Genomic DNA, 11,242 nt, shown 5'->3' with positions numbered 1-11,242 from the left:
CTGGCCACGGCCCAGCCACTCTGGGTCAGAAGGAGGTCCTGACAGCTGTAAGGAAGATCTCCAGGACACCCAGGTTAAGACGTGTGGTGGACTTGGGCCTGGAGGGTCAGTGACGTGGTGAAGTTCTGTTGGACTCATGGGGCACCAGACACACTTCACAGCCTCTCACGCTGTGAAGTCACTTGGCTCTAATGACCCAGAGGGGCAGGGGGAGGCTGAGCAACCCACCCATGGAGACAGGGTGGTGGGAACTGGCTCGGCCCAGGCTGGAGGGCTCCAAACCCCTGCCCTTGACCCCTGAGGTTGGAGCTGGCTTGGGCACCGGGAAATGAGACACTCAGGGATAAGCTCTGGGTCATCTCTGAGCCCCAGGCCCAGTACCAGGGAGCTCTGCAGCCTGCTGAGGGCAGAGCCTGGGCTGTGTCCTCAGAGCGACCCTCCTGAGTGGGACATGCCCACCCAGGAGGTGCAGGTGGGGGGCTGCCCAAGAGCTGAAGTCCAGACTGTCCTGTGGGGCAGCTCCAGGTGTGGGCAGGACTGCCAGGGCCTCCTGCCCACTCAGGGCACTTCTCACGATGCAGAAGAAGCTTTTGCAGAACAGCCTTCCTGAAGCTTGGGGAGAAGTCTGCGTGGTCCAGGACCCAGTCATACATGAGGGGCCAGTGGTCACCGACAACCCCAGGCTCTGGAAGCCCCTCCAAGCCCCTGTCTGCCTTCCTCTGCCACAGCTGTGCAGGGTAGGCCTCAAAGCTCTCCACCCACGTGCAGCCTGGTGGGGAGGCCACTGGCACTCGGGATGTCACAAATTTTCGGCTGAAGCTCCTGATGGGACATGAGCCAATGACGCAGAAGCTGCTGGGGCTTTGCCTGGATGGGCCTCACGCTCTGGGCAGTGCTGGGTCAGACGACGCCTGGAGAGCACAGCAGGAACCCAGGTGGACACTGGGGGTAGTCCGAGCAGTCTGCCAGGGGCTGTGACTGCTGCCCCTGCCGCTGCAGCCTGACCCAGCTTCCCCTGGGGTTCAGTGGGCTGCTGGCCCGAGCACCCTGCACCAGGGGCCAGCTCTGCTCTTGGTGCAGGGGGAGGGGGCAGCCTCCGCTCACTGGCCAGGGTGTGGGGGTCTAGCGGACATTTCCTTCTGTGACCCAGCCACCCAGGGTCCCCTGATGCCTCATTCCCCATGCCTGAGCCAGCTCCCAATCTCAGGGCATTGTAGACACACTGGAGGGAGGGCCTTGGGGAGCTGAGGCGGGCCACACTGTCCCATCCCCACATATCCGGGGTGTGCCCTCGGCTGTGGGGAGGCAGACGGGGGAGGCAGGATGAGCTGGCGGGAGACGGCTGGCCTGCCCCCACCTGGGGACTGGCCTGTTCCCTTCCTTGCCTGCCTCTTGCTGTCACTGGGGAACGTGGGTGTAACCCAGGGGCTCTCATGAGTTCCTGGGCATGACAATGGCCCTGGGGGGGTGTCCTCAAAGTGCAAATTCCCAGGCTGCCTCCCCAGAGACCCTCCAGCAGCCTCCCCAATGAGCCTCACGCGGGGAGTGAGGGTGACACTGGTGGACCTCACAGGCAGGTCATCAGCAGAGACCTCCTTCAGAGGTCCCCTTGGTGGGCAGCTCCCCGGCTTCCAGGCCAGAGCAGAGGTTGGGACGAGGGCCTAGGCCGTCATGTCCACCAGGCCCCTTTGGGAAGCCTCCCTCCCAGCCCCCAGCTCGGCCTCGTCCCCTAGGGCCCTCTGGAGCACCAGGCGGAGGGGCTCGCGCAGCCTGCGGCCCTGGGTGCTGCCCAGGCAGAAGTAGGCAGCGGGCTTGGTGGAGCTGTGCACGGCGGCCATGAGGAAGCTGAAGTGGTAGAAGTAGTGGGGGATGTGCCAGTGCAGGTTCCGCGACAGCCAGTAGATGCCGAAGGGCAGGCCGCAGAAGAGGAAGAGGAGGACGGCCAGCAGGACCAGGGCGGGGAAGCCCCGGGGCTGGGGCCGCTGTGGGCCCCGCTCTACCCGCAGCAGCAGGAGCAGGCTGGCCAGGCACATGGCACAGCACAGGGCGCCCAGCAGGGCCGCCACCACCAGCCACAGCGTCCTGCACAGGTGGCCGCTGGGCTCCCCGAAGAACTCGGTGCAGGCCCCACTGAGCAGCAGGTCCAGCAGCAGGCAGAGCGCCCAGGCCAGCGCGCACACGCAGGTGGTCAGGTGGCGCGGGCGGCGGCACAGGTACCAGGCGGGGAAGAGGGTGGCCAGGCACTGCTCTATGCTGATGGCCGCCAAGAGGCTCAGGCCCACGATGTAGCAGAAGAACCTCAGTGTGGCCAGACTGGTCTGGACGAAGCCTGGGAAGGTCAGCTGGCGGGGCAGCAGGTCGGGGACCACGGCCACCATGTGGCAGCCGAGGAAGATGAGGTCAGCACAGGCCACGTCCAGGAGGTAGATGGAGAAGGGGTTCCTGTAGACGTTGCGGCTGAGCAGCCAGAGGACCACCCCGTTGCCCAGCAGCCCGCCCAGGCTGAGCAGCTCCGTGAGGGCCAGAATGACCAGGTTGAAGGCCTGGTCCTCCTGGCTGCGGTCGGGGGCAGCTATGCGCTGGCCACCTTCCTTCCACTCCATCTCCAGGGAAGGGTGGAATGGGTGGAGGCCGGGAGGCCAGGGACGTCCACTCTGCTCTCTCCTGGTGCCCTGAAACCACAGAGTCCTCTGAGTTTCCTGTTCAGGAGTGAGGGGACTGGCTAGGGACTGGGTGGGCAATCCGGGTGGTGAGACCTGGCTGAAGGAGGTGCCCACTTTCCATTTCTCCCTGTCACCTGACCTCACCCTCCTCCCTGTCTGAGGCACTCAGGCCAGCACTCTCCAGGCCCCAGCCTCCGTGGCTGCTAATGGTGCCCTCGTCCAGCTGTCTGCCGTCGGCAGGGGGCCCTGCAGGCACGGGGGAGTGGGGAGAGGACAGGGCCCCAGACGAGTCTTGTTTGAAGGCCACAGACAGGGCCTAGGTCCAGTGAATGCAGGACCCCGGAGGGAGGCTCACGGTGGCCAAGTGTGTGTGTCATCTTAGAGCAGGTCTTATGAGACCTTCCACGAGGGGCTGCCACCAGTGTGCCCCCCCTGCCCCCCAGTTGGCCATGCCATGTGCAAGCCTGGGACCCCAGGAGTCCCCCTCTCCCCCTTGCCATGTCCCTGCGACCCTCTCTCCCTGCTTCTCACCTGTCAGTCCCCCTCCCCTCAGGGGGAACAGAGGCTCCTCTGACGCTGAGGCTGGTGGCAGGCCTGGGCAGCTGGCTCACAGGGCAGGCCCCGCGTAGGGGCGAGGGCTCAGATCTGACCGGAACAGCCCGCCTGGCCCTGAGCGGGATGGAGCAGCATCTCCCTCCAGCTTTGCCAGTGAAACAGCAGGACAGGAGACCTCAGGACCACGCAGAGCTCAGCAGGAGGCCCACCTGAAGCCACCTGCCGCCCCACCAGCCGTGGCTACCTGCTCCTATCTTGCCACCAGGGGTGGTCCATCCCCAGCAGCTGCCCTGAGCACTGGGTGCCTACAGCTCCTCCCTGTGAGGTTACAGAGAAGGGACAGGGCCTTGCCTCTCTCTGGAGACCAGAGGGGGCCGAGGATGATCCCCCTGTGCCTCCTCTGCCTGGTGGTGACTCGTCCTCTGGTCTCCTGGGGGGGCTGGGAGGAGATGTGGGAGATGGGGGTGCACAGAGCAGGCTCCCACCTTGAGACTGCTTGAATCTCCTGCTCTCTCTCTTTAGGGACGGAGTGTCCATGCACAGTGCAGGAGGATGGGTGGGCCAGGACTCAGGGCTTAAACTGGCCTTGCAGAGGGCCATATGCTGAGCACGGTGGCACTGGCTGTCCTGCGGGTCCTGTTACCCCCTCTTCCTGTCAGACCCTCAGTTTTCTGCGGTCACTATTTGACTAGGGTAAAGTGACAGGCCCTGGGAAAGGGTGGCTGTTCCTGCCACTGGGAAGCTGGGTCTTCCCTGGGCAGTCTGGATGTCCCTGCCTGTGGGGCTATCTGGGAGTGGGGCCCAGTCCTAGGTGGAGAAGGACCCGACTCCTGGCTGTGCACTCTGCCCTAGCGCCCTCGTCCCCGGAGGCTGGATGGGCCATGAGCAGGTGTATGGGGGTGAGGCAGGTGGACTCTAGCAGGTGAGGCCTGACCGCCTGGTGACTAGCGGGCTGGCCTGGTCAGCACCAGCATGGAGGAGACACTGAGGGGGCTGTGGGCACGCCTGTCTCAGACAGGACTGGGTGTGGCCCTGTGGCCAAGCCTGGGAAAGGCAGAGATGAGTATGGGAGGTCTTAAGTCCCCCATGCTCAAAGCTGCCTCCAGGACCCCCAGCAAGGCTGTGGCCCCAAAGGAGTGGGCGGGCTTCTCCAGTGCCCGGCCTCCACGTGGGGCCCTGACCCACCTCTCCTCTCCATACTGTTCTTCAATCACCTCCTGCACCCGAAGACCACTGCTGAGGGCCTCCTGCTGCCCGGGGACAAAGCTGGGACACAGTGCAGGGTCCCCATGGGGAGCCAGGAACAGAAGCCACAGATCAGAGGGAAGGGAAGAGAGTGGGAGAGAAAGGGGGAGAGAGAAGGAAAGGGAGAAGGAGAGGAGAGGGGAGCAGGGGGGTGAGAGGTGGGCAGAGCGGGGTGGGGGCAGATGGGGTCAGCCACGGCGGCAGGAGGCGAGGCTCAGCCAGGCCAGCCAAGGCCTTTCTCAGCTGGGACCTGCGGTGGGGGCTCTGGGTGGGGCCACTGGTGCAGTTGGAGGCCCTGGAGGGGGCTCAAGAGTGGGGTCCCCACAACTGGGTTTGAGACTCCTTGAGGGAGTAGAGGAGCATTGTCACGCAGGGTGACAGAACCCCAGGACCCAGGAGGGTGGGTGGGGCCAGCCTGTGTCTTTGTCCTCTGCAGACCGGCCCGGCCTGGCCCTGCTCCTGCCATGGAGAGATTGAGGGGCCACAACACCTCCCAGGATCAGGGTCCAGTGCGGCTGGTCTCCCTGACCCTCCTCGGAATGGGGCCCAGCCTCTCCGACCCCCGCAGCATTGACAGTAGCATGCGACACAGGGAAAGTGGCCACGAGCTGGCCACAGGCCCAGTGGCTCAGCCCAAATTAGAGGGTGAAGTATGGCTGGACAGATGCTCTCTGGATAGTCAGGCCACTGCTGGCCACTGTACCTTCCCCCGTTAGGCCAGCAGAAGAGCTCAGACAGGCGAAAGATGCCAAGCTTCTGGGTGGGCCCCCGACCCCCACCCTGACCAGTGCTGTCCTTTGCTCACCGTTCCGAATCCTTGCTTGCTTGGACCCTGGGCCTCAGGCTGTCCTGGCTGGCTGTGGGCTCCTGCCGCCCAGAGCCTGTGGGTGTCTCCTGCTCTGTGTCAGCCAGCTCCTGGGAGTCACATGGTGTCGGGCTGGGATGGGGCTGGTCGGGAAGGAGTCTCCCTGGGGACCTTTCTCTGCTTGGCTGGGCTCCTGCCCAGGTGTGGGCAGCAAGAGAAACCCAGACCCTCCCTGCAGCCTTCCAGGCAGGCCTGGAGAGCAGAGGAAACCACGCGATCTCCGGGTGGAGCGCGGCCAAGCAGTGACCTCACCCACACTCCTGGCTCAGAGACTCAACCCCCCCGGGGCCTTTTAAAGACCACTTCTCTCCCTGATGATGCAGAGGGGTCAGCTGTGGGCCAGGCTGCCAGTGGCTCTTGTCCTTGACAGTACAAATGTGTCCCTCTACAGAGCGCCGAGTGGCCAGCCTGGCTCCTCCAGGCCCCACAGCCTTGGGAGGAGGGTTCTGCGCGGGCGGAGGAGGATAGTAAAGGCTGTGCCCATTTTTGTCCCCTTGGCCCCAGGGACCCCCTTGCGTTGGGGAGCTGCTGCAAACCTCGGCGGAGGGAGGGGAGAATGTGCACCCTCATGCTCCATGATCGCTTGTGAATTCAGGACAGCTGATTGTCCAAAAGGGGAAAGTCCCCTTTGCAACGTTACCTCCAGGGCCGTCCAGGAGACTGCAGCCGGTGCCCCAAGAGAAGTGAGCAGGTGCGTATTCTAGCTTATGATCCTCTGAGAGACTAGGTCCTGGTAGCTCTTCTCAAATATGTGTGTGTGTGTGTGTGTGTGTGTGTGTGTGTTTGTGTGAAGGGGGTGGAACCAGGGCCTCGTGCATGCTAGGCCAGTGCTCTACCACTGAGCCACCCCAGCCCTCCCTTTAAATTTTGAAAAAATTCCTAACTCATGGAAGGTTGCAAGAGAAGTGCAAGTGCCCCCCACCTGTCTACCTCTCTGCCTTTCTTTGGCTGAGCCCTGGAGGGGTGTTTCTGGCTCCTGGCACATCACCTCAGATGCCAGTGGGCATCCCTGAGTACACCGTCTTCCTCCCTCATAACCAAGACCCAGTAGCCATGCTTGGACTGACCACGGTTGCAGGGCTGACACCCACTGGGCCATCTGCTAAGGCGTGTCCCACCCGGCGGGCGGCCTTGCAGGGCTCTGCCAACCACACCTGCTTAGCCAGCCACTAAGGAGGCTGCTGGGGGGAGAGGGTCCCCTGCCTGCCATCTTGTTCCCTGTCCTGGCTTTGCTGGTTTTCACTGTCAGTTGGGCCTGACCATTTCCCTGACCAGGGAGTTGATTTCAGTTTGCAGTTTTCACAGCTCTTGAAAAACCAGCTCATTTTCTCTGGTTTGTGACGTTGGCTGTCCCCTGGCGAGGACGCCCTTCCTGGGCCCCAGAGGCTGCACACTCCGTGACTCCTGTTTCCGGTGGGGGGTGGGTGCGGGTAGCTTTGGGGTGGCCCTTAGGCTGCTTTTCCCTGGGTTCCTCCGTGCCTGGTGAGCAGCTCATCCAGCCCCTCCGTCAACATACCTGCGGCGTGTCCAGCGTGGTTCTGTGGCACTACCATCGTGCTCATCACGGTGCACATTTCCTGGTATTTTGGTGCCTGGATGGCCTTTCTGGTGGAGGTGGTAGGTGAAATTGGGGCTCTGTTTTGGTTTAGATGGGAAACGTGCCCCAGGGGCCCACGTGTAAAGACTTGGTGTCCAGTCTAAGGCACCACTGGGAGGAGGGGGGCCTGGTGGGAGTTGGCAGGTCATGGGGGTGTGCCCTTGAAGGTGGCGTGGGACCCAGGGCCCCTCCCACCTCTCTGTTTTCCAGCTGCTCCGAGGTGAGTGGTCTTCCTTTGCCACGTGGGCTGGCCATGATGTGCTGCCGCAGCCCCGACAAGAGGTTAACAGGGCACAGACTGACACCGTGAGTCGGGATGACCCTTTAAGTTGAGGGTCTTGGGCACCTTGCTCAGGCTCGGCTCTGCCCTTCCCTCCTCTGAGCAGATCCTCCTGGTGGTCCACAGAGGGCTGGGAGGGCTGGGGGCTCGCTGTTGCTTTCCCGCTCACACACAACTGGAAGTGGGGAAGCTTGCTGTCTTCTAGTTACTTCTAGTTACTAGTGAGAAGGTGTTTCTTGTCCTACTCACGAGTTGTCATGGTTTGGGCGTGAGGTGCCCCCAAAAGCTCACGTGTGAGACAAGGCAAGAAGGTTTGGAGGAGAAATGATTGGGCCAGAGCCTTAGCCCCATCAGTGACTCACTCCCTGGTGGGACTAGCTGAGTGGTAACTGGAGGCAGTAGGGCGTGGCCACAGGAAGTGGGTCCTGGGGGTGTGGCTCTGCTTCCTCACCACCAGGAGCTGCTTCCCTCTGCCACACTCTGGCCATGATGTCCTGCCTCACCTGAGGCCCGAGGAATGGAGCGGCCATGTGGGCCTGAGACCTCTGAAACCGTGAGCCCCCAAATAAACGTTTCCTTCCCTACAGTTGTTCGGTCCCGGTCCTCTGGTCACAGCAGCCAGAACGCCGGCTGAGACACCAGTCTTTATGTTTCTGGGGGGATTTTGCAGGGAGTTTCAGACTATGCTCCCTGGGCCTCAGCCACCTCAAAATCTTTCTGATTTTATCATTATTTAAAATTTTTTTCCTGGGTGCTTCCCTCCGTTGATTTTTTATTTTGTTTTTTAGTTGTGGTAGGACAAAATACCTTTATTTTACTTATTTATTTTTATGTGGTGCTGAGGATCGAACCCAGGGCCTTGCATGGGCGAGGTGAGTGCTCTGCCACTGAGCCACAACCCCAGCCCCCCTATTGATTTTTTGTTACTATTTTTTCTAATTTTTTGGTTGAAAATTCGTTGACTTATTTCCATGTATTCTCTACTGTTGTGAGTATTCCGGGTCATAGCCTTTCCTCTCTGTGCTGCTTTGGACGCTCACCATGGACCTGCCCATCCAGAGCTTACCTCTCTCACTCCTGAAATGTGGGTTTATAGTTCTCTTTCATCTGAAGGTTGCTTAAATTTCCATGAGAAACTTTCCTATCTCCATCTCTTTCTTCTTTCCTAACCATGCTGCTTCATGATGGTGTAGCGGGCTCTTGAGCTGGGGTCCGATGGGATCGCCAGCAGAGTTTTGATGACGTGCTGTTTTCCCTCCATGTCCTGCCTTGAAAACCCACCACCCAGGCTGGGGTGTAGCTCAGAGGTAGAGCCATTGCCTAGCATGTGCCAAGCCCTGGGATGGATCCCAATGTGAAGAAGGAGGAGGAGAAGGAGACTACCACCATGTGAGATGTGTTCCCACAGATCCCACAGAACCTCACACAATCTCACTGTTTATTTCCAGTTTATTATTTCATTAATTTTAATACCATTATTTTCCTCATTGAGTGAGGAAGACCAGAGAAGAGAAGTAACTTGCCCAAACTCACAAAGGTTCAGGTGGCAAAGCTACTATTTGATCCAGGCTTGTTGGAGGCTGTGCTCATTCGACTTTGTAAAGTTTGTGCGTAGAGCCACAACAAATATCCTACATGTTGGTAAAGACAAAATTCTATCCTTCAAAGATTGAGGAAAAACAAGTATGTCTGCTCTCCCACTTCTACTCTGCATAGTACTAGAATCTTAGCCAATGCAATAAGGTAAGAAAAAGAACTAAATGGCATACAAATCAGAAAGGAAGAAGTAAAAGTGTATTTATTCCAGGAAGCATGATTGTTGCTATACAAAATCTCAAGAAGCTACAAAGAAAGCTATGAGAACTATAAAATTATTATAGTGAATTCCCAGAATGAAACTCAACATGCAAAATTAATTGTATTACTAAATATTAGCAATCATTAAGTTGAAATTGAAATAAAAATACTATTTACAATAGCACCAAAACCATGAAACACTTAGGGATAAATTTAACAAAATATGCACCACTTCCATCCATTGAAAACTGCAAATTATTGCTGAGAAATTAAAAATGGAATAAATGTAAATATATGGTATCTTCAAATATTCAGAAGCTCCATATTACTAAGAGGCAATTCTCCTACAATTGTCCTGTACATATAATGTATTCCCAATCAAAATTCCATCAGGCTTATTTTTGGTACAAATTGTCAAACTGATTCTAAACTGTATATAGCTATAGAAATAAAACTAGAATAGCCAAACAAATTTTGAAAATGTAGAACAAAGTCAGAGCATGCTATGGTGTGAATTTTTGTGGTCCTCAGAACTCATATCAAACCAGAGTTTCTCCATTTCTGCTGGTGAGTGGGGTCTGCGTAAGTTTTATAAGCAAGAAATGTGCTGCAACTCTTAATGCAGGCTATGCCTTTCAATGCTGCAGCAGACCTCCAGCAACTCACCATCAATTTCTTTTTTCTGGGTTCTTGTCCTACAAACCCAAGGAGTGAAACCACAGAAGAGGATGAGTAGCGTAATGGTACAATTCATTCAAGTGTGAATAGAAGTAGAATTCCTGCTGGAGGGGAGGGGAGCCACGAGGGGGGTTGCCTCTTGAGTGTGCTAGTCCAGGGGTTTAGTAGCACTCGGGTCAATGTCATTGGTTCAGATTTATGCTAATCAGGGTTTAGGAAAGTCCAATGCCATTGGTTGGCCCTGCACTCCCATCCAGGTCTGCCCCACCTCTGTTCCCTGCTGCTGGTGGGAAGAGGGAGGTTGAGGTCATTGGATCATGGCTGCTCAGGGGGTCTGAGCTGTGCACTGTGTGGAGTGGGTTTCTGCAATGGGCGTCCACTCTGGGCCTCAGGCTGGGGTGCTGTGGGGTGACAGATTGGCACACCCTGGCTTGCCACCTTCACTCCAGCCCACCTGGGCGCTGTCTGCAGCTCCGGGACAAGGGCTTGGCTTCAATATGTTGAAATCCTAGACCTCAAAGTGATAGTGTTAGGACATGGGGCTTTTGGGAGCTGACCAGGCCATGAGGAAGGAGGCCCCGTGAATGGGATTAGTGTCTTTTTTTCTGTTTTATTTTTATTTAATTGTTCTAATCAGTTACACATGACAGAAGAATGCTCTTCGACTCATTACATTAATGCCTTTTGAAGAGACCAGAGAGATCCTTGCCCCACCCAGCTCATGAGGAATCGCCACAAAGCACTGTGAGGACCAGGAAGCAGCCCTCCCAGACCTGAGTCTGCCCCTGCTGGATCTTGGGTTCCCAGTCTCCAGAATGGTGAGAAATAAATGTCTGTGGTTTATGGTCATGCAGTCTATGACATCTTCTTATAACAGTTCAAATGGATCCAGATGGGGGACTCACATAGACTGGCTTCAAAATTTACTGTAAAGTTACAGCGATCAAGAGTAGACCCATACAGAATTCATACTGCCCATATAGCTATACTCCCAGAAGAGCTACACAGATTCAATACCATTCCTACTAAGATTCCAATGACATTCTTCATAGAAATAGAAAAAGCAGGGCTGAGGTGCACAGTTCAGTGGTGGCATGTTTGCCTGGCATGTATGAGGCACTGGGTTCGATTCTCAGCACCACAGGTACATAAATAAAATAAAGGTCCATTGACAACTAAAAAATATTTTTAAAAAAGAAAAGAAATAGAAAAAGCAATTTTGAAATTTATTTGGAAAAATAAGAGGCTCAGAATAGCCAAAACCATCCTCAGTGAGAAAAGTGAAGCAGGAGGTGTCACAAAACCAGACCTTAAGTTAGACTACAGAGCCATAGAGGCAAAACCAGCATGGTATTGGCACCAAAGTAGACATGTAGACCAATGGTGCAGAATAGAGGACACACAGACAAACCCACATGCATACAGTTATCTCATACCAGACAAAGGCACCATAAACATACATTGGAGAGAAGATGGTCTCTTCAACAAATGGTGCTGGGAGAACTGGAAATCCATATGTAGCAAAATGAAATTAGACCCTCTCTCTCACCCTGCACAAACTC

The 11,242-nt window shown here is 56.7% G+C and overlaps 1 protein-coding gene across 2 annotated transcripts; it reads right to left on the bottom strand.

Annotated features, from left to right (window-relative positions):
• Positions 1 to 737: 737 nt before the first annotated feature.
• MRGPRE (MAS related GPR family member E) lies at positions 738 to 5,484 on the bottom strand. Of its 2 annotated transcripts, XM_081262676.1 has the most exons (3): positions 5,269 to 5,484; positions 3,195 to 3,332; positions 738 to 2,672 (listed from the first exon to the last, which is right to left on the bottom strand). In XM_081262676.1, the coding sequence occupies exon 3, from the start codon at positions 2,601 to 2,603 to the stop codon at positions 1,662 to 1,664; it is 942 nt and encodes a 313-aa protein (XP_081118802.1). In that variant the 5' UTR covers positions 2,604 to 2,672; positions 3,195 to 3,332; positions 5,269 to 5,484; the 3' UTR covers positions 738 to 1,661. The 2 variants fall into 2 exon arrangements, with proteins under 2 accessions (XP_081118802.1, XP_081118801.1); XM_081262675.1 differs by lacking the exon at positions 3,195 to 3,332.
• Positions 5,485 to 11,242: the final 5,758 nt, after the last annotated feature.

The sequence above is a fragment of the Spermophilus citellus genome (genome assembly GCF_964194105.1).
Source record: "Spermophilus citellus genome assembly, chromosome: 2".
In the NCBI taxonomy this organism is placed as follows: domain Eukaryota; kingdom Metazoa; phylum Chordata; class Mammalia; order Rodentia; family Sciuridae; genus Spermophilus; species Spermophilus citellus.
The sequence above is the reverse complement of the archived record's forward strand: the minus strand, read 5'-3'. Positions and strand labels throughout refer to the sequence as shown.

What these genes read in the sequence shown, in the direction of transcription:
- MRGPRE (XM_081262676.1), bottom strand. Translation starts at nt 2,603, where the DNA reads ATGGAGTGGAAGGAAGGTGGCCAGCGCATAGCTGCCCCCGACCGCAGC.